The sequence below is a fragment of the Ceratina calcarata genome, unplaced genomic scaffold, assembly GCF_001652005.2.
Source record: "Ceratina calcarata isolate Rehan_Ccalc_2016 unplaced genomic scaffold, ASM165200v1 scaffold351.2, whole genome shotgun sequence".
Taxonomy (NCBI): domain Eukaryota; kingdom Metazoa; phylum Arthropoda; class Insecta; order Hymenoptera; family Apidae; genus Ceratina; species Ceratina calcarata.
The window spans coordinates 1397268-1419583 of NW_017158043.1; the positions used below are offsets into that span (position 1 = coordinate 1397268).

The following is a 22316-nucleotide window of genomic DNA, read 5'->3' on the forward strand; positions in this document are numbered from 1 at the left end:
TAGTAATAGGAATCTATAATAACAAATTCAACATGCTAGCATCGTTTAAGTATATAGCCTATACATTCTTAAGAAGTGCATTTAATTTGTTGCGCTTTAATCATACGATTCCTGTTATACTTGAGTTATTAATACAACTAATTGCCGTATCTAATCCCTGTATGCGATCACTTATATCTTTAAAATCGATGGAGGAGGAATACCTTGACGATTCTTCGCAAGTAAGGAACGTCGACGAACTCGGGCCTGGGTTGCTTCCTGTTTTCCAATTCTCTGGTGTAAACGAATCCTGACACGAGTATAACCACGGGCAATGAAAGTAGAGTCACCAATTTCCAAAATGTTTCTTTATACGACACTACGACCACGTAATTGTACCGTTAGATTATCGCACGCGAGAACGTTACTGTATAAATACGTTACTCGCATCGCCACCGATCGTTAAAGATTAAAATGCAACCCTCGACACCCGCCTGTCACCGCGCGAGCCAGCTTTTACAAGTAGCGCAGTGCTTTTAAGATAATGGCACACCGTTACTCAACACGTTGCGTGACGGCACAATAGATAAAGGAAAAAGTGTTGTCTCAAGAACTCGTTAGAATTATTGATTATTGGTGATAACACGTGGAGCGTTATCACCCGATTCTTCGGTTTCTAATCGGGCGAGGAAATATTTTAACAACAGCTGGAATTTCCACGTTATCATACTTGCACGATGATTGAACGAGATAGCTCGAGAATAATCTTATATAGCGATCCATGAATCAATGGGATTACGGAACGTTACCTGGGGTGGTACAGTAGTCTCGTATGTCCGGGCAAGGAGTTGGTTTACACACGCCGGGATCTTCGGGATAGGTAGGAGGTGGACACGGCGTCTCAGACTGCTGACACAGTTCCTGTTTCTCGTCAAGCTGCGAGGAGCAGTCTTTTGGTAATTCTTGTTCCTTCTCCTTCTCGGCGAGCTCGCACGGTTTCGCTTTGTCGTCGCGGGGCTCCTTGCATGAAGAGTAATTGCGAACGTTCTCGGAAACAGACTTGAACCCGGCTAACAAATCTTTACGCGACCGCATGGCGTGCGACGAATAGACGGAGAAATAAAATTTGGTTAACGGATGCTGGGAGTCGCGGGCGAACGAAGGACGAAGTTCCTTGGACAGCATCCAAGAGTCGTTCGACGCCGAAAGGAACTGCGATAGCAAACCTCTGTTGATGCTCTTGTTCGTTGCACTGGCTGCACAATCGTTAACTCGTCAGATCATATGTAGAACAGATACTCAAGGAATACGATAGCGTTTTGAAAGCAAGTAAAATAAAGAGAAGAATTGATCTACGTTTTGATTCAGGTCATACAGGAACTATTCCGATAAAATAAAAAGAAGAATCGGAGCACATTTTATGAGAAATCATTTCTCAGAGTGCGTCTCATATGTTGCAATCCCGTAACATTAACTGAGAAATAGTTAAGCTATTTATTGAGTCGCACGCGAACTATTCTAATTAGAACAAAGAGACGAATCGAACTATTTTTTATGGAAAATCATTTGCCAGAGGGCATTTGATGTGTTGCAACCAAATAACAACGAAGCTTTGTCCCGTTCTACGATTCAAAAGGGAATTAAAACATCACGTTTCCTGTCGATAGCTCGATCGGTCTATTGTGAATAGCTTAATAGCGAAAATATTTCGGGAAAGAATGAAGATCTAACCTTCTTTGTATTCAATTACGTGTATTCTTTTCCCAATCGGAATTTTGGTTTCGCTCGGGGAAATCGTGCCGGTTTTAATTAACGATGGGCGTGTGACGACACCGCTGACGAGCATCGTCGAAGGAAGCTTAAACTTGAGGAACGCCATGGCTCACGGTTTTTCGCGTATTCCGAGTTCCACTCGCAATTCCTCCTAACGAAGCTGCGTCGTAGCGGCTCGATACATTTTTTTCCGAAAATTGAACGCGTGTCCCGTGGATGCTCACGTCAGCTACGTCGCCGTTCAGCCTTGTCGTTTTCGCAATCGGACTCTTTTGTCACGTAAACTCGTCCTCCTTTGTTATAGAATATTTTCACGTGTGCGAACTACTTAAAGAATTCCACCGCCGACGTTTTCCATGCTCGGAATAAACTTCGGTGATAAACTTGATAAAGACGCGTGGTAAATATTCGTACGGCGTTTTACTATACCCGAAATAATATCTCGGCGACGTTTACAAAAATCGCCATGAATTCGGTGAGTTTTCGGTATTTTTCTAGAACGACGGAGAACACGCACTGCTCCTTCCTGTGGTTATCACTACGTTTCATGACAAGCATCGCGTTTCCGGTACACGAACGTTCATTCTCTGTGACGCTCGCGAATCAGCCGTATTTATAGCAGTCCTTCCGCTCTTCTGTAATACTTGTTGTGAAGCTTCAATCCCCGGCCCGCGGAAATCTATCAGAGGTGAATCAGGTACGCGCAATTCATCGTATCTTCACGTTTTCCGATATATTTTTATAACATCAATATTATTCTAGTGAAACTGTATATTTTATGCTTGCAAATTGACTCGGCTCGCGTTTCCCGTTTCATATATTTTTACTTTTTTTATATCGTCAAATATCATCGATATTATTTTAGTGAAACTGTGTTCAGCTTGCAAACTGATTCCGTTCGTGCTTGATATTCTAAACTGTGTATAAACGAATTTAATGTGCAGTTCGAAATAATACTATACTGCATAGATTCATCTAAGATTAAGATACACACAAAGCTAATACAGCTTTCGTAGTAAAATCTTTTGGTGATTCGTTCTTTAGAAACGGTGCTCTGAAAGTCAATGCAATTTAGAAATAACAAGACAATTCACACATTTTACAACATATTTTTATATCATCAAGTATCGTCAATATTATTTTAATGAAATCGTATTAAGCTTGCAAATTGATTCACTTCGTGCTTACCATTTCACAGTGTGTATGGATTCAATGTGAAATTCAAAATATTCTAAATGCAACTAAACTGCAAAAGTTGATCTAAGATTAAAAAATATATATATATAAATTTAATAGATTTTTATTAATAAAATCTTTTGCTTTTTGCTTGTTCTGAAATTGTTCCATGGGAATCGATACAGTTAGATTAATAAAACATTAAGATAAATGGAGCTGCGCTTAAAATGCAGTCTCGACGAAGCGCCAGAGTGTCTGAGGTCAGTAGGAAGTAGTAAACACGTAGTCCTGTATATCACGACCTCCTACTAGCATTGCAATAGTAGAAAAATCATTTTCTCATTTATTTTCATCTTTACAAGAAAATTGCATAGACTGATTGCAGAATTGCATCAACTGCAATTTTATCAGAGATCTGAACAGAATTATCCTTGTACATAATTCCACGAATTATTTTCAGTGAACTATTATAACATTTCGTATCTTAACATTGAAACTCGTGTTTGATTCAGGCCGATTGTCGAGGCGAGCGAATTATTCGATTACGAATGTTGAAAGTTCGAAATTGTATGCGAGTGGGCGGTGGTACAGAACAACTGAGATAACTGTAATTTAATGTGTCGCGGCCAGAAGGGCAGACGGACTCGCGAGATCCATTTCTTTCAATAAATTCCGGTGGAAAGCCGGCGAGGCTCGTACTTCTCGAACCTTTGACATTAGTCGAGCAATTTCCGACGAAACCTCTAAAAGATGTTTACGATCGACGGTTCTAAAGCGCAAAGAGCACGCGGCTCGGAAATTCCAACGTAACGAGGTCTTCCTATTAATGAAAGCCGACGGGAAACGCAATGAAAGGATCGTTAGATTTCGAACAGAAAAGGTCGAAGCGAGAAGCAGCAATTAATTCACGAATACTTGGAAACAAGCAGTTGGCCATGGATGTGGTTCGACTCGATTTACTGCTCTCAGACTTGAACGAAATAATAATTAATCGCCCGATGAGGTCTTCGTCGTCGGTATCGATTTTCCACGATTACGTCATTCATTGGAATTTGCAACTGGCTTCGGGAACGATCGCGCGAAGTCGTTTCTTGTAAGCAAACATTATTTTTGGCGGACCTCGATTCAATTATGTGTTATCCTCGAATCAACAATATTTAGCAGTTTATCTGAACTAAGAATGTAATGTTTCGTCTAAAGTCTAGAGTCACACGTTAGCTTTTGTGCCAGAGATAACAGAAATTAAATTGGGGAGATAATTGCAAACGGAAGTGAATAACAGAGAAATTGAATAGTGATTGGATCCATGTTACAATTAATTATTGAAATTAATTGATTACGTGTAGGCTGGAGTATTTGTGTTCAAAGGGAATTCTCGTTAGATTTCATTTGTTTAATTGATACCCTATAAGTCTCCAGTGGTCTAATTATAACCCGTTGCTCAGATTACTTCCTAATTAATTTGTTACGTTACAAAATATAATTGAATCTCTTAAAAAACATAAATTATGTACTCTGAGGAGGCAGGTGTGTGGATACGTGGATACACCTTTAATTTTCAAAGACAACGCCTATTCTGTGGCGGTAGGGACTCAGTCATGAAATGGCGCAGAATGAAAATGATGATAATTATTGCCCGACGATGGAGCAGAAACAATGGGATCGCGTTCGTCTGGCGGCTTCTGGAAAACGGGGATACTTCGATGCGCCTTGCGCGGCAACCTTTGACATTTCGAGAGTCCGGGTCGAAGTGCTTCCACCCCTCTCTCCCAGCGGGTGGACCGGGTGCTCGTAGAGGTACGACGAGCCCGTTTTCCACCAGCCTCACATCCGATCCTGTAAACTTCTCTATACGCCGGGGCTCAAAACTTTCGCTACAGTTCTACTCCATTATTAACAGTTCAATTATTCGCCGAGTCGAATATCCGATAGCTCGCGTCTTTAGCCTAAGGGTCGTGCCAGGAAGAATTTATTTAAGACTCGCTGAACTCTGGTCTTAAACTGAAACTTGTACTCTCATCTTCGAAAGATCAGCCCCGATAAAAATATTACGCACCAAGGACGCAATTATTTGCTTAGTCAAATACCTGATAGCTCGTATAGAAAGAATTTATCTAAGAGTCGTTCAATTCTGTTGTTATAAATCAAAATTTGCTCTTTTACCTCCGGAATCATTCTCGATAAAAATATCGTGTGCCAGGAACAAAATTGTTTGCTTTTAGTCAAATATCTGATAGCTTACATCTTCAGCTTGAAGGGCGAAGCGAGAAAGAGTTCTATTTTTAAATGAAAACGGTACACATTTGTCTCTGATGAAATTCTGGATGGAAAAAAGAAATATATCGCGCACCAAGGACGAAATTTCATTCAGCGGATGAATATAATTGGGAAGTTACGCGGAAATCCTGCGAGTTTGCGGCGTAGGGCGTAACGAAAGTAACCCGGGACGAAAGCGAAACTAGGTCGATGAAAGCTTTTTTGTTTGCTATTTCTTTTTTTTTAACGAACCTTTCGATTCACGAGTAATTGCACGACGAATACACTTGCCCGATGTCTCATCGATATTTTCTCTTTATTTAGACTCTGTTTCCGGGAGTGTCACGCATTGTGCGATTTTTCATGAAAACTTTCATCGGCGATTAAACTTGGTAAAAAATGAGGGCTACTGAACATTTCAAACTATACTAAAATATGTGAATATATACAATTCCTTATATGAAATCTACAACTTTATGACTCGATTTCATCGACCAATTTTATTCTCAAACTAAAAGCAGATATCATACAAAAATAAGGTAAACAATAGGAAGTATCTCGATAATTCGAAATTATAGTTCAGCGCGAGATTCGAGGAATGCGTACAAAAGGTGAAGCCATGGAGAGCTTAATTAACGCAGCGGCTTGAACTCTTGTGCAAATTGCATTCTGGCAGCAGGAAAATGCTGGACTGCACTTACTAAAATGTCATTCGCGTGGTGAACCCTGTCTAGTCATTCGACATTAACGCACAGAGACGAAATGCCCTTCAAAATGTTATTCGATACCAGGTCGATCGAAGCGGTTCAATTTGAATATAACAAGGAAGGAGAATAGAGACCCGAAGAGATAAAAAGATACAGACTATCAAATGAAATTAATATTATTTTAATGCGAAGTTGGATCTATTTAAAATCGTAGATTTTTAGGTGACGCGATTGAAATAGTTGTAGGAGTTCGTTGCACCCTCCCACTGTATTGACTTCTAAATAGAAACTGTATAAAAGGATTAAATTAGCCCCGTTATCACGCGACTACTCTGCTCCCTTCACGGTTTATTATTATCAGCGAAATGCATAATATCAATACGTATTTACTGAATATTCTTATCTGTCCGATCATTTTTATTGAATCGAACAACTGTTATCAATAAGACCCGATTGAATTAATGCATATAACCTGTGAGAGGATCTGATTTGTAAATCTCGATCAAGATTGAGAAACTGGCAGATGTTGTTGGAGTATTACCATATCTAAGTTTACCCAACGATTAGGAAGCGAACATTATAGATATCGCAATAACGATCCGCGCGAACGATCTTCTGGTACCTCTTGGAATTTCTGCGTCGACGTAATTAATTTCATCCTCCCGCATAAATGAATATCGCGCCGCAGATCATCTGTCCACGTTGCTAATTACAATCCGAGATAATTAAGACCGACGTACCACGTCCCGATGTTGCATATACATGCAACATGTAGCAACGCTCGATTCAAAGACGAGTATATACATATGGAATGAAGTGTTAAAATTATAGAATTGAATATCTGTCTAGCCAGAGAGGAGTTTGTACGAGCAGAGCATGTAGCTTCTGCGTCACTGACTCGATCGATTAGATTAGGACAATTGAATGTAGTACTCAATAAGGGTAAAGATCGGGAAAAACGCGAATTTCAATTGAATCGATCTTTCAAATTATTGACGTCACTGGTTACGTCACATAGAACAGGATAGAGAACGTCGGAAGATATCGCCTTTTTATTATACATATATATATTCCATCCATTTAAACTAGGAAAGTGTCGATTATGTAAAGACAGGATATTTTTCAAACGTTTCAAAAGGTACTTTTATTCTCTAAGTCTCAAATACATCCTTCCGGGGACGTGTTGAATGAATAAGCAGTAGGATAAAATCAGACGTACACAACGTTAGTTAAATGAAATGATCTTGTCAACGAATAAAATGAAGAGAAAATATATTTATACAAACTGAAACGATACAAGGATAATAACTTAACACAAGATGTTTTATATCTACGATAAACCTACATGACTGAAACGTTTACTCTTCGGATAACAAATGTCCATCTACTTATATTATAAATACATATGTCGGTAGCACACAGATTTCAGGCGTGAATATTCGACAATTTTATAGAAGCGATTATAGCGACAGGTCTGACAGTTGAATTCTCTGGAAACTGACTTGATGGTTAAACGTGTCGCCTGCGGCATGCACGTATACATACCGATTCAACGACAGATTTCAACCAGTCCTCTGGTCGTCACGGTTCACTTGCACATATACGCATATACTTAGAAGGAGTTCATATAAAGTAGGAGTAGTAGTAGTAAGCACGCACACACGCACGCACGCAAACACCGAGTAATCATAGGCAACTACCGCGCGATTATCCCATTGCGAGGTGTCTATCGTTTTTGTCTGGTTAATCCCGAACGAGGATAGAGGAAAAAATATGGAGCGGCTCTTCCTCAATCAGTAAAGCAGATTCAACCAGTTCTGATATATGTACGCGAGTATCGATGCAGTGATCCAATTTAACGAGGTAACTAGTCATTTCTAGACCGTTCCAATCGAAACGACGCAGTTTCGAATGCAATAACGTTTACCATATGAAATCGTCGTCGATTAAACGCGATCGTATCCTCGGTTTCATCGTACGTTTATCAAATTTGATAAACAAGCCGATCAGTCGTTTTTCACCCTCGTTAGATCGTCCTCGTCGGCCGGCTGCTACTTTCAGTTTTGATGCAGTTGCAGCCCTGCCGTTTGATGATAAAGGTTCGTTGAGATACCACGAGAGCACACCAGCGGCAACTCAATAAAATCCGAAGAGCGCCGGACGGGCGGTGTTCCGCGAAGCGTGATGAGTTTGACAGCTCCCGCGTAGTGAGCGTGTTGTTTAAAAAACGTGTGAAAACGAGATCGATCGGCCGATGAGATGCGGCTGAGAAAAGATCCTTAACACGTTGTCCCTGTATGCATCAATCCGTGCGAGGCCGTCTAATATGGGAGGATGGTTGTTCGTAGAATTATCACGCTGATACTCTCACTGGCAGGTAAGAACGGCGAGGATTCGTTCAGGCGTTAAGTGCACCTGCGGATCAATGTGAAACACTATAACGCTCTCTCGGGTCTCGTTCTTCGCGCGCTTGTATATGTACGTGCACGTCGTGTAAATCGGGCTGCGAGTGCACGATCGTTACGATTCAGGGTCGAGTTATGCAAATTTTAAACGAGTATCTCGATTTCCCGACCGCCTGATCTCTCCGCGTTTTATGCTCGTGCGTTCTATTCCCCGTTCCCACGTCTTCCAGCGATTCCATCGACTTATCGCGAAACGATACGCTATAATTAGCATATTATTTCTTATCGAGCAATTTTTTTTAACGAATTTTATTCTGTAGAACGTAGTAAACACGATCGTTTTGTAATTAGTAATCAAATAGACGATCCAACATTATAGTTTGTTTGAAAGTCGTTGATTATTTTTGTTTAGCATGGCACGAAGTTTCTACTTCGGTGCCAATAAGATCTGTGGCTGTAGACCTAGGAGAAAACTTGACTCTAGCATGTGCACAAGAGGATGCTCTGCCACACTCAGGAGAACCTATTGGAATGATGTGGATAAGGGAGGGACGCGAGGATGGACAGGTTGAGAGACTAAAAGTCGAGCCTAATGGAGCTTTGGAACTCATTAATGTCAGTGCAGATGATGCTGGAAATTATTCGTGCACCTTAGATGATGATCACGATGCTGTCAAAACTAGAATCAATGTACAAGTTAGAAGTAAGCAAGAATCAGGGATGCAGATGTTATTTTTCAATCATCGCCCTGTTAGCTAAGGCTACGAGGCTTACGAAATTGGAGCTAAATGCGGATACAGATGTATATGGATTTGAAAACATATCTGTATCGGCACTTGTTGCCAATCTGCATACATTTCGCTAACAGGGTATTGACGTTGGATCTTTATTCTGTGCCCAGCTCCTCCTCCGGCTTTACACAATGTGTGGGTAAAACCGTCAACGATATTGGCAAACATTCTTTGGGAAGTAGCTGGTACAGGTGGTTATCCTATCATAGATTTCACTGCCGAATATCGTCTTAAACCACATGAAGGTGAAGAACCAGAAGACTGGAAGCCTATTGTTCCAACGCACATTCCTCCAAATTCTGTAAATAAGTTTCTTCTCTTTCCGCCCGAATTCCTATCGGTACCGTATTGATTCGGACTTTTAATTTGTCCAGAGGCAAATCGATGTGTATCACTTGGTGCCAAACACTACATACTTGTTCCGAGTGTGGGCAACGAATCAGCTGGGAAGAGGAGAGATCGTCGAGGTCGAGGGACATACCCATCACAGTATCGAGGAATTAGGTACATATGTTTCGAGCTTAAACCTTGCATGTAGAACGAGGCGAATACGATTTTTCAACGATAGGTTTGCGTTTGACAATAATTCTTATGGTTGACACTTATTTCAGAACTTGCAAGACATCTCTTAGCAGGTGTAGAAAATTTTGACACTCGCGTCTGGGTGGCAGCAGTAGGGATAGTTATGGGTACACTTTTGATTCTTGGTATAGGTACTTGTTACCTCCTCTATCGTGAGTGCAAAGTACCCTGTAAGCATTTCCTGATAACTTTATCTAAAAGCTTTCGCTTCTACTCTGTCTCTTTCATGCTACTTATTTCTGCTGATGTAATTTACTTCCTTCCATTGCAAATGAACTAACGTAGCGTATGCTAGATCACATCATATTTTTCTTTCCGAGAAGAAAAAGAAGAAGACGACTATAACACGATTATCTAGACGAGAATATCTGCAGCAGGAACGATAGCATCACTAACCACTTAACTTATCTATGGCCCTGATCTCTAGCTTTCTTTACATCAGCTATTCTGCTCTCAATCAATTTAGCGCTATTCTAATACAGTGCCAATTATCTTTCACTAATATTTCCCTACTGCAAGCGCTCTGCAAATTCATTAGCATTCAACGAATTCTATAGCGTTCGACCTTGCAAATTTAATAGCATTCCAACGGTTTTCTTACCGATAACAATTTAACAATGACACTTTTATAACTATTGCACCGAACACCTAACAACATAAGGCACTGAAATTAATCTGTAACATATTTTTATATATACATATATATGTATATCTATATATATACATATATATCTGTACAGTTTGCCTGTCAGTAGCACCTTTTACGATTCCTTATACGAATGATGCCTATAACTTTATGAATGGATTTTATCGACCACCAATCTTATTCTTTCCAAACGATCAACTTGTTTACCCCACTTTCACACTATTACGTTCGATATCGGTGATCCCCGGTGGTTTGTATAAAATTATGTTATGCAGAATGATTAGTGTCATGAATAGAAAGTACTGTGATAGCAACATAGAGCATTATGGCCTAGATAACATTACGTGCGCGTGTTAGTAAGTCTTTGACTGTAAAAACGTTAGGTCAAAGACGCAGCGTATATATTATTTGCTGGGTAAGAGTCCGTAATTTATTCCAGATATATTCTGTACTCCCGCGTTGCGTTCGAGTACGATAAATTTGAATTTCGAGTCGTGAAAAAAAAAATGTTCGTGGCCCAGCAAACACTGGTAAAGGGAGAGGGTAGAAGCTAATATGACTCGTGGCCCAGGCCAATGAAAATTAAACTCCGTTCCCGAATTGCAGCGCAGCTGGAGGAGCAGGAGGTGATTGAACTTGTACCCAATATCATTCTGAATCCAGGATTTTTCGACGAGAGAACAGAGCACATACCGCAAGACGAGAATTTCAACAACCAGACTACCACGCGCTTGAACAATAACAGCGTCGTGCAACCTATGCGACTTTAGCGATTATACACATAGATTTTCTGTGGCTAATTTTTATTAACAAGTGGCTTGAGCACAATTTTTATGTGTCACCTTAAACGTAAGTAAACCGGAATTATAAAAGAGGCCTCAAATCCGTCAAGTTAGCGAGGAATTAAACAAGGTAAGCGATGAAACGCGATAACGATCGTCGCACGGGGCGGCGGGGGATTTATGTTCGTAGCTCGGAACGGCTGGGACAACTGAATTACGTTAGGTACAGTTTCGAGCGTTCTAACGAAGTAAATTTTTCACTCGCGAAACAATGTAAAGTGTTCAAAGAATATGTAAGACTCTGCTAGGTTTTGTGAAATGGAGTAGCAATTTTTTGAAAACGTTTACCGGGATGTTCTGACATGAGAAACTTCGATGTTATCGCTCAGTAATCGAGCTTAAAGAACTCCTGTAAGCCAACAAAAAAAAAGCAACACAAAGATATCCTTAGTAAGACTGTAACTTTAAGAACAAAGATAAAAAGACACAAAATTTTGAGAAAGAAACTGAAGTCACACATGACGTTAATATTAAGAGGTGAACCTTCCTCTTACGTTCTGCATGAGCGCAACAGGTTTTTTACACAGTTATTTTTAACCATTATCGAGAAAACGCGAACGAGATTTTGACGGACAATATCATGCAGAAAGTAAGACTTTCGCCAATGATACACATCATCCGATTAGACAGACATTCTCGTCAGACGCGCGGGTACGACAAAGGCTTGCTTACTGCCGTTTTAAGGTGTGCAGAAGTCGTTGGTAAAAAGAGTTCCTTTCTTGTGTCTCTGCGGACAGTTGTTGTTTTCTCTCTCGTTTTTGTTTGTATTTATTTATTGTTACAAGAGTATGCACTCGTTTTTTTTTTTGTAGAATTTATGTTTTCCTAATGTTTTCTTCCAAAGAAACGAAGGGTCACACGAATCTCGATGCACTACTATGCTCTTTCTGGAAAAATCCTGCGACTCAGAGAGCGTGTACAGTGTACAAACTATGGTACTCTAATCGTTAAGATATTATTCTACTCTGTTAATATTATTATTCGTAACTTTCGCAACGTTGCACGTGGTCGATCTAATGCTTTAACATGCTTTTGCACCACCTTAATAACAAATGCAATATCCACTGCTATCGAATTATGGGAAGCTGTAAAATCAAATCTCATCGAAACTGAATCCTCACGAAATAGCACAATTCCATGAACAAAATAAGTTTCGATACACAGACACGTTTTAGGAGGGTAACGAATATATAAAATAATTCACTTCACGATATTCGCGAAATCACTCAGAAGTTCGGTTGACATTCCATTCGGATTAGCGGTAAATATATAGGGCGAAAGTAGAATAAGTTGAAATATTTTGGATATCATCTTTAATAGAGAATTTGATAATCGAATCGTTGAAACAGATCTTTTCCGAATGTTCATTTTTTAATGATCGAGAGTATACGGCATCGTGTCTCGGTCGAAACGACAAAAAATTCGATTTACGATTAGTCAATCAATGAGGTTGATGATTTTGATAAAAGTTCTTCCTGTACAAACAGATACATATAGTTATTTTCCACAATTTACACGTAGTACCATATCAGAGGATTTGTTATTATGTAAAATACATTATTATAAATATTGTAATAGTAAGTGCTTAGCGTCGAGGCTTTTTGTTTTAGTAAACGGGAAAACGAGGAAGAATTAATATATTCTTTTACTTTTACTTCTCAAGGATGAACGAAGAGATACGCTCATTTACATTGCTGTCGCTTTAGTTTAATTGATTTCGAATTAGAGCACGTCGGGTCATGATTATCGAAACGGTTGTGGAAATTAATTCTCGTCTGTCTTTAGTCTTTCATGTGTTAACTAGTAAAGATTGTAACGTGAGAAACATAATACCTTAAACGATTCTACTTAAAACCAGTGTATAAGTTAAACGTTGCTTTTGTCAATGTAAGAAACTGGCAAGAAGCAATTTGGTGCACGCAGGTTGTATAAATATTGGTTGTGCGTTGTTACATTGAAGCTTTCTGGTCTGTTCCTCCCAGCAATGTATAATCATATTAGGAGCGAACAGACTCATTTCGGCTTCGTACTATGCACTCTGTGTTGTGAATGGTATATAATATATAAACGCGCTAATGAAAAAAATATTACGATAATAACGATAACGATATAAATATATATACTAAGATATATATTTATATAGCCGATGCATCATAATATTTTAGCTATAAGCAAAGACAATTTTTTATATACATAACAATACTAATAATAATGCTGAAATACAATGATGAATATTTATCTACGTATTCGTATAGGTAATGATTTCGTGCTATGATATCGAGCTTCGAGAGTGATCTAGTAAGTTTGCTCATTACGAGTGTCTCATGTAGAATATCATGTTCCTCTTTCCTTTCTGAAGAGTCGTGTTTCTTCATTCACCTTTACAAATCTTGAATCTTCACTCGCGACGAATTTATTCAGGGTCGCAGGTCTTTTAATTAACGATTAACAATTGAATTTTAATTCCTGATTAGTCAGAATTAAAATTTGAAAATAGGGATTGAAAAGGTTTTGTGAATAATTGTTTCAAACTGTTATACATCGGTTCTGATCGAAATGGTCACAAAGAACTGGAACTGTTTTCGACCCCTGATTTCAAGTCAATTGTTAATTGGTGTTCAATTAAATTGAAGATTTAATCGGCCTTCTGCAGCCCTGACTATATTAACAATATTCGAAACTGCTTCCTTTTTCTATGAAATACAATTCTTCTAATTAAAGAGAAAGAAAAGTAATAAAAATATTACAGCAATAACATAAAAAACACGACCCTTCCGTGCGTCATGCACGTTGAAATAAAACTATAATCAACTCGTTTCTGCTGACATATATAACAATAGATGTATCGTAATGTAGATGTTTAATTGTCTCGAAAGCTATCTGGCGAAGGCATAGTTTTGCATTTAGTGGCATTAACGACACGGCAAATGATAAAAAGATGAAGTATAAATGTTACTCGGTATATAAAATGAGAAATTATTCTTATAACTATCAGCCGCTAACGGGGAACTTAACGATAAAGCTTAGTCCTCTGGATTTAGAATTCTGCCATTGCACAATTATATAGAAGATCTGCATATCTACCCGTGCAATATAATATAGGAATGTTCACGAAAACTTTTACTAGACATACCATCAGGAAATTAATATCATTAGAATAGACAGTAAGACATAATCATGTTCGTTTCTCATTCTCAAAACTATTTTCTTAATCACGTTCTAAATAACTATCCATTTCGTTGTTCCGTTATATATTTCGAACGAATCACAATACATATACTAATGTTAAAAATTCGATATTTAATTAAGCCAGATAATGTTTTCATCTTCCTATACGTAAAAGAAAAATGATCAGATACTATAACAGTGAAGAAGTAGATATATTTTTATGAGGTAGATCACAGTATTGTAAATTTAAATCTACAAAGATAATGGCAGATTAACTTTATTATATTGATTTGAAATTGTTTTGGTCCTCGCACTTCCATTCATTCCACTTTCGCATTGATAATCATACATCTCTCGAAATACTGAAATTATCGAGCACAGCACTTATCGTTACATCTTCGTAGTTAAATGTATTGCATCGGTATTAATTAATTCACGTGGAATGGTCGTATGTGAAATATATATTAAGTAAAAAGCACAATGCGTACCATAGATTAGTGTAACGGTTGCTGTCAGCACCAAAAATCGTCCCTAACATACATACTGCTTGCCTATGATATACCAGAAGGGAAAATGATGTAATGTGGTTTTTACAAAAGGCTTCGATCAGATTTCTTTTGGGAAAGAGAAACTTGGATCAAGCGTTTATTAAAGCGTTTACTTCTTGTGAAAACTACAGATCTGTCCTGTCATTGTCTAATAGATTAAAGATATTAGTTTAACATTAACGAGTTTAAATTAAGCGACGATGAGATAGGTTTATAACACTGTCTCCAGAAATAATTTCATAGTGAATAAGCATTAATCTCGATATTAATTAAGTGTTGATCTGCGATAAGCCCTTCGGATTGCGTTAGCCAAATTCTTTTTTAGCGATTTATTTACACGGTTATTTGTTTTATAAGAAAAGAAAGAGAAAAGCGTAAAAATATGCGTAGCAGTTGGAATTTAGTTTTCTAGTTAGTTTGTATAAATTGTTAAATATTCTACGCTTGATTTATTACAGTTAATTCATTCCGAATATGGTAGGTCAGGAGTTAAATGGAAATCGAATGATTCGAGTGCGTATATAGAATTGGTCGTGTCGAATTTAAACTGCGATTACATGTAGAAACCAAGTTTTCCTAATATCGACATGTTCAAGGTTCATTTTCTAAACTACGAACGATGCACATACCATCACGTACAAATCCTGTATTTAAAAGAGAGAAATATGAAAATGTAACATGTTTGGTTCGAAAATTGTTTAAGTATTTTTGTGGGAAAAGAAATAATAAAGAAAGTCAAGGTTGTGCTTGAATATCCAATACTATCATTAGTTAGTATTTAGCTTTCATACTACAATTAAAAATACAAATATTAGTTACATATCGGGAATCACTTTTCCACCTAAATACTATAATTCCAATCATTAAGGGATATATCATGGCACTAACTCTTTCTTTTAATTACGAAGTATTAGACGAACTATGCTTTGTAATATTTGTTTCACGAAATAACGATAAAAGTCATAGTGGCGAAAACTGAGGCGGTGATAAACTGACCTGATCACACCACTATAATTTTTAGTTATTTTGTAATCATTTTTATTTACTCATCTTAGTATTCCATCAAGACCTGATTTACTCATTAAGAAAAATATGTGCTACTAAATTGCAATCAGAGAACTGTAGGTACTATGAACTTTGGTAGAGTATAAATGAATTGTAACATTATTTTTCATTGTATCAACATAGCTATATAAATGACCAGCATACCTAACGATGTATGTACTACATTACACATNTATATAACTACATTTCTATCACAATGGTTGTCAGAATGGTTGTCATAATAATCACCATATTTCATATAAGAAATCATACAGATTTATTTATAAAACTTTCATTAAAAATATTGGTACAATAAATAATCATTCACAACAATTGTTCGTATTACTATTCAATCTGTGTTACCAGGTTGACTTAGAAGTAAAGTCTTCTCGATGTCCGAGCATAGCTTCTTTATATCACTAGGAGCGGCGTATTCCGCTGCTAAAATAGCATTCGCCACTGCTATCGTTTCTGGGATAGTCCTTGCTTTCACCCAAACTCGACCGTTCATACCAGCCGCGACTTCAAACGCTTGACTGTGCGCAAGTGTTTGGAAGAGCGGGGAACTGCGGTTCAATATCTTCCGGATGAGGCTCAGAGAACAAGTGAAAAGCATGCCGTCCGAGCTTAGAGCACCTAACTTCTTCTCCTTCCCATGGGAATCCACGCATACTAATTCCGGTTCCATGTCTTTGCTGGCTATTAAAAGCTTGGCAAATACGATGTCCCCGACTTGAATGTCTGGGCGATTCTTCTTCGTGGCACCCTCGAATGCCAAGTATGATAGTGATGCCTGTTCACTGGCTCCTATGTCCACCTTGAAAATATCGCCACCCTTTTGAGTCACTATGCCAACTACATTCTCTCCCCGGTTCGGTACATACCTGGAATAAATGTAATACGAATGACCGTCGAATAATAATTTTTAAATCTTTTCAATTACCGTTTTTGATAACTGTCGACGTAGTACACGGCCGGTGGCGTTTTCTTCAAAACACCGGCTTTGTACGCGAACACTGTGTCTGCCTCGCGACGAAGTCCCGGTCCCAGGATGATTGTTTCCTTTTTATTAATAGTTGTAATATCTTTCACGATATCACCGGGCATCACTACGTCTCCTACGCTAACTTCTACCATCTTTAAACAGTCCCCTTTTCACGTTGATGGAAATGAAAGGTGAGGAAAGTACAGGATCGAATTTTTTTTTATATAGCGTTGAAATTACGGTGATACTCATTCGATTACATTGTACTGTGTGTACCACGTGCGATTAGCAGGTTCTTTGGTTATGTACAGCTCTCCTAATTCAACACAGTACGATCTGAGGAATGTTGACAAGTGTGTTGAAGAATAGTGAAATTGAAGTGTCATTTACAAGATTTGAGGAGTTTGGTTCTCACTGTTCCTCAATCATCTAAAGACTGAGGTATCGCTCGAACTGCGCGTTCATGAGCTCGGAGCTTCGTCTAATTTAATAGAAAGAGGCGACTATCAGTCTTCCTCTGTTGCTCTTAGAGCATTAAAATTCAAGAGACGCGACAGCCGACCCAGCCACGATCTTACAGATAAAAAATGTAGAGAAATTGAAAATTACGCTAGAACTATAGCAAAGAATTGTACAACCGAGAGGGACGTAATTTTTTCAGCAGCAATCGTCTCGCAGAGATCGCTAACGGTTCCCAGCCGTTCGCCGGACGCGGTTGCTAAGCAACGCCAGCCGCAGTCCGTGGCGGCCATCATGCATCCACGCGCATTCTCCTTGCTTAGCGTTTCGCGCCACCTTTCGCGTTTCTCGCATCGTGAGTTCTATTCGTTCATGTTCTGTGCATCACATCATATTCTAATATACCAGCGTTCGATTTTACCCTTGAAATTCTGCTATTCTTATAACTACTGCCGGTGTAGACGTTTCCTCATGACGTATTTATCTTTTATCGTAAGTATTCCAATTACTACGTTAGCTATTATTACGATACTTTTGCTACTAATTCCGATTATCAAATACGCGTTTGCTGAACTATTTGTTGGAACATTTACTTACGCGAGTTTTTTATACATTGAAATTGTTTAATGTATTCTTAGATTTTCATTTCATTGATAGAGTCTCCTCGGTTTATGTGTTCGCTTCGATTTCGTTATAAATTCGGAATCGAGTGGCACGTTGAAGATATCGAGCATGTAATTGACTGCGGACAAAGTGTGGATCGCTCTGATAGACCGTGGGCCTGCAATTGGTAATGTACTGACGATGAGGTGCTCGTGAATGATTGTAGCTCGAAGGATATTGTATAAAATCGGTGAAAGATCGATGTTTGCTTTTTATTTCGATTAGACGAAACTTCGAGATCACGATCACGCGGCCCGTGCGATACTCTAATCATAGTCTTTAGGTGGAGAGTCAGAATGATTTTGAACAGCAGAATTTTGCATATCGTTTCTGGAGCCAAACTTCCGGTTTAGAAATTTAATTATTTCCTGCATCGAACTGCTTACTTATTACGAAAAATATAAAGTGGAATCGTTTCGTGCAGATATTTCGTAAATGCCATTTACATACGCAATTCTCTTGCGTAGAAAAAAGTTCTCAATGACGAACCACGTACGATATCCGGTCTTAAAAAATGCTATATCTATTGCTACAACACTAAACATCGGAAGTAGATAAAGTGATGTATATATGTATACAGAAATGACGTCAAATGATAGGCTCTCAATTGAGAAAATAACGATAGCGATATGCATAACTCGAATCGAAATTTGTTTTATTAGAATATTTTCCACTAACGATAAAATTGTTATTTTAACCCAATTCCTCGCTGATATATCGTTTTATCATCATTTACGTTCTATAAGAATCAGAGAAAATCGCGCAATAACGTTCCAATGATAGACAAGACAATTTAAAACTGTTGAATATGCAACGACGCTTTGATACAGTTTTTAGATAACACCAAGTAGAATTGATAAAACACTTTGCCTTGAATTAGTTCAATCGATTTGTTCTACACGAGATAGTGCCACGTCCCCTGGTAATATCGTAAAACGTTTTTCATCGGCGAATCGATGTTTCTCATAAAGATGATTAAATTCCGTTGACGCTTCACGAACGAGTTCGATTCTATTAGCATTCTTAACTTTCCAACAGTTAGGAAACTTGCGTCACTTGACGAACATCGGTACATAATCCAATTCAAACTCAAGCTTTTCATTTTGGGTATTAGAAAAATGTATCGTCCATCGTTGGCGAAGGATCGAGTCAAATGTTCATTGAACTCGATCACGAATTACGTGCAGTTGATGTGCCCATACGTTTTCATCAGTCGTCTAATGGGATTTATTCCGTACAAAATCGTATCATCGAAATTTGTGTACTCCAAACCGTACTTCGTTTACTCTACAATTATATTCGTCAGTTACGTGACGTATTTAGCTTTTTGCGTATACAAAGTCAATTTTCATTACCGCGAGATTTATACATTCATTTTACACAGAATGCACTTGACTTTTAACATCATTTTCGGTCTTGTGGTAATCACCTCTGCTTACGCTTTGAAACGATCAGTGTTACGTATAATCGAAAGAATATCTCAGATTTCTCGAATGCTTCCTCCGAAGATGTTCTCCAGCTTGGCTAAGAAGATGTACACGAAAGACGCGCTAATGTTCTCCCTGTCCTTAAGCTTCACTCTGTATGGTCTCTCAAGTTACACAATACCACTGCTTTATGCCGTTTGGATTCCTTTCTTCGTGATTCTCGTCATAAATACGCTGTATACGAATAACGTATACGTGTTGGAAGCCTGCCTCAAGGAGATAAACGACGTCCTCGTGAAGCTGAGGGAAATTTTACTTAACGACGAGCCTCACTTGCTCAGGAGAGTTTATCACTCGCAAAAGAATCCCATATTACTGGCCGAGCTGAGGACGCTTAAGAAGCAGCACCTGGAGATCAGCGAAATCGTTAGAACGATGGACTCAGCGTTTGGTGCGTCTATTCTGACGATATTGATCTTGTTATTGATCGACATCTCGCTTAATCTTTACGTATATCTTGTAATGATGAACCAAGGAGGCAGAATCACAGAATTGTTTTCCATCAACTTGTTCTTCGTATTTCATCATGTCTTAGAAGTAATTTTAATTATTTGGGCAACCGAGAAGGCCAAGACTCAAGGTAAACGAATTGGCTCGAATATCCATCGAATTATTATACACACGTATGATAAAGAGATCACGGATGAGGTAATAAAATAATGAAAGGAATTCGTTAGCACCTTGATTTGTGATTCATTAATGTTCATCGATTGTAGTTGAAATTGTTTTCGATGCAAGTGTTACAAAAGGAGATCACGTTCACAGCGAAAGGGCTTGTGTTAGATGCGACTGTCCTGACTAAGGTAAATTCGTGGAAGACTTTGATCAAAGAGGTTTCTTTCTATTTACATGTTTTTTTCAGGCTGTGTGCAGCATCACTACGTTCTTATTAGTACTAATACAATTTCTGGTAAAACCTTGTTAGAACTCAATAAATACTTTATGAAGACGATCTAGTAGACTGTATGAATGATATAGTTTCTGCAAATATAGATCGCTGCCTAATTGTGTTGAAAGCATTTTCATATCATTCGCGTTCTACCTACTTTTCATTATCGAATTACGCAAGTTCAAGAAGTCTTGAACTACGTCGACCGTAAATTGAAATTCTAACGAGAAGACAGAAAGAGTAGAAAAGTGGAAATTTTTACATGTCCAATTTGCAGTCGTTAATCTATCCTTGTTCGGTCATCTGTCCGTTACTCGGATTTATTTCATACAAATATGAATCATTGATGTATAGATGTACGAGTACTTTTTTGTTCGATAATAATAAAATGTGCGTACGAAGGTAGTCATATAATATCTTAAAATCCCTGTTCTTTTCAATTAGACGTAATTCGATAAAACGGTTGACAATTGTTGCTTATGCAAGAAGCGCGACTCCCGGAAATCGCCCCCGTGGTTATACCTGAATAGGTCATGGGAGATGGACAGATATCGAACGAGGAATTGAACCCTTATTAAACCTGATCAATCTTCTAATTTATAGTTTAATAGTAGTTCTACAGTTGAGATATACGAGTTGACCTTTCACCTTATGCACTCTTGTGACTCATGTTCGACTGCCAGACCGATATGAAAAATTAACGCTGATTCGAGCGTTCACTTTTCATGAATAGTGCTCGATTAAACTTAAACTTTACCGAAAGTATATTAGAGAACAAGAGAGATGGAGTTCTGTTTATAAACGTTTAGCCTCGTCTCCTGTTCGTTCGATTTTAACTGGAAATTGATTCAGCTGTTTTTCTTAATTCGTCTTAATATGTATTAGTATATGCATTAAATTATTGAAAGATTGAGATAATATTTAACATTTATTCGAAATATGATTAGAGTTCTTCTAGAGTTTGGAGTTCCCAAAATCCAACCCATGTTTCAGGAACTCGGCTCAAATACTGATTTCAAGTAGCCACCCCTAGAATTGGAAATTTGGTGAAGGATCGTGAAATAAAAATGCCAACATATGTTTCATGTATTATCCATTTATTAATCAGAATTCAATCGACATACAGTTTGAGACAAAAAATTCTTAAACTAAATTGTAGTTCTTTGCTTGGTAACGTTTGCAAAGAATAGACTTTGCAAACGCTACCAACCCAGGTCTCACCGCGTGGAGGTGACTACGTTCGAGACCCGGACAGTGGACAATCCCCACTGCCCCCTCCCATATTAAATTGCCACTCTATTATACGGAACGAATATTGGAGAAGGATTTTATACGATTGCGAACAAGACTCTAACTATTGACTCTAACTATGGACTAACTATTGACTCTAATTGGAAACTAAGGTAAGCACAAAATGTCAGACTTCACTTGGGCACCAGAGTTCGAGCCGAGCAGGACCCTGCACCCGAATGACGATGCCTCAGCGCAGGAATGGCCTGACCACGACCAATCCGTCTCACGGAGCTTACGCACTGCACCTGGGAATGGAACAGGAACACCCCAGCGACTGACGAGACAGGCCACCCGAGATACAGGACCACAACTCTTTTCTCCCTCTGGTACTCGAGCAAAGTCTGACTGGTAAACTACTATTCGCGACGCGGGTATACTAAAACGCGAGCAAAATGGATTGACTGAAACGAGAGAAAGAGGGATGAAGTTAAATTCGCTCCGTTATAGGGTGGAATTTAGGAAGGCATACTGCACACTAGTACCGGTACCCACACACTCATACTCATACTCATACTCATACCGCACACGCATACGATTCGCAAGGGATGGGAAAAGGGGTATCTCGACCGGCCTTAATGCCGATCGAGTGACTCGAGGAGCGTCGGGGCTCCGTACTTATACCC

General features: G+C 38.6%; 5 protein-coding genes across 11 annotated transcripts in view; 2 read left to right on the plus strand and 3 right to left on the minus strand.

Moving 5' to 3' along the window:
• Window positions 1–2347, minus strand: part of LOC108625371 (uncharacterized) — a 3881-nt gene extending 1534 nt beyond the window's left edge. Inside the window, exons 1-3 of the mRNA XM_018025347.2 lie at window positions 1711–2347; window positions 789–1235; window positions 204–358 (exon numbers count right to left, since the gene is read on the minus strand). Coding sequence (XP_017880836.2) covers window positions 204–358; window positions 789–1235; window positions 1711–1858 — 750 coding nt within the window. The 5' untranslated portion in view covers window positions 1859–2347. The remainder of the gene's footprint in view (window positions 1–203; window positions 359–788; window positions 1236–1710) is intronic.
• rdgB (retinal degeneration B) overlaps window positions 1–7523 on the minus strand; it is a 25955-nt gene extending 18432 nt beyond the window's left edge. Inside the window, exon 1 of the mRNA XM_026813944.1 lies at window positions 7437–7523. The gene's annotated coding sequence lies outside the window, so the exon portion shown is untranslated. The remainder of the gene's footprint in view (window positions 1–7436) is intronic.
• A 467-nt stretch (window positions 7524–7990) lies between these two features.
• LOC108625368 (contactin-2) lies at window positions 7991–15634 on the plus strand. 3 transcript variants are annotated; one of them, XM_026813952.1, is made up of 7 exons: window positions 7991–8268; window positions 8709–8999; window positions 9198–9388; window positions 9462–9591; window positions 9699–9839; window positions 10755–10845; window positions 10922–11013. In XM_026813952.1, the coding sequence occupies exons 1-6, from the start codon at window positions 8226–8228 to the stop codon at window positions 10811–10813; spliced, it is 855 nt and encodes a 284-aa protein (XP_026669753.1). In that variant the 5' UTR covers window positions 7991–8225; the 3' UTR covers window positions 10814–10845; window positions 10922–11013. The 3 variants fall into 3 exon arrangements, with proteins under 3 accessions (XP_026669753.1, XP_017880831.1, XP_026669752.1); XM_018025342.2 differs by lacking the exon at window positions 10755–10845 and having other exon boundaries at window positions 8020–8268; window positions 10927–11046; XM_026813951.1 differs by lacking the exon at window positions 10755–10845 and having other exon boundaries at window positions 8152–8268; window positions 10922–15634.
• Window positions 15635–16170: 536 nt separating this feature from the next.
• On the minus strand, window positions 16171–17498 carry Rrp40 (exosome complex component Rrp40). 2 transcript variants are annotated; one of them, XM_026813953.1, is made up of 3 exons: window positions 17293–17498; window positions 16861–17218; window positions 16171–16801 (listed from the first exon to the last, which is right to left on the minus strand). In XM_026813953.1, exons 2-3 carry the CDS (start codon window positions 17052–17054, stop codon window positions 16267–16269), a joined length of 729 nt encoding a protein of 242 aa, XP_026669754.1. In that variant the 5' UTR covers window positions 17055–17218; window positions 17293–17498; the 3' UTR covers window positions 16171–16266. The 2 variants fall into 2 exon arrangements, with proteins under 2 accessions (XP_026669754.1, XP_017880835.1); XM_018025346.2 differs by having other exon boundaries at window positions 16861–17498.
• Window positions 17499–17570: 72 nt separating this feature from the next.
• LOC108625320 (putative gustatory receptor 28b) overlaps window positions 17571–22316 on the plus strand; it is a 5557-nt gene continuing 811 nt past the window's right edge. The window contains exons 1-4 of one of the 4 annotated variants that reach the window (XM_026813949.1): window positions 17571–17853; window positions 18019–20159; window positions 20228–20314; window positions 20374–20421. In XM_026813949.1, coding sequence (XP_026669750.1) covers window positions 19143–20159; window positions 20228–20314; window positions 20374–20421 — 1152 coding nt within the window. In that variant the 5' untranslated portion in view covers window positions 17571–17853; window positions 18019–19142. Of the gene's footprint in view, window positions 17854–18018; window positions 20160–20227; window positions 20806–22316 lie in introns of those variants that run through there. The other 3 variants (XM_026813950.1, XM_026813948.1, XM_026813947.1) reach the window with 3 other exon arrangements.

Coding starts and splice junctions, on each gene's coding strand:
- LOC108625368 (XM_026813951.1), top strand. CDS start 8,226: ATGGTTGTTCGTAGAATTATCACGCTGATACTCTCACTGGCAG. Junction 8,269..8,708: donor GCTGATACTCTCACTGGCAG/GTAAGAACGGCG, acceptor ATTTTTGTTTAG/CATGGCACGAAGTTTCTACT. Junction 9,592..9,698: donor TCACAGTATCGAGGAATTAG/GTACATATGTTT, acceptor CACTTATTTCAG/AACTTGCAAGACATCTCTTA.
- Rrp40 (XM_026813953.1), bottom strand. CDS start 17,054: ATGGTAGAAGTTAGCGTAGGAGACGTAGTGATGCCCGGTGATATCGTG. Junction 16,802..16,860: donor GTCGACAGTTATCAAAAACG/GTAATTGAAAAG, acceptor CATTTATTCCAG/GTATGTACCGAACCGGGGAG.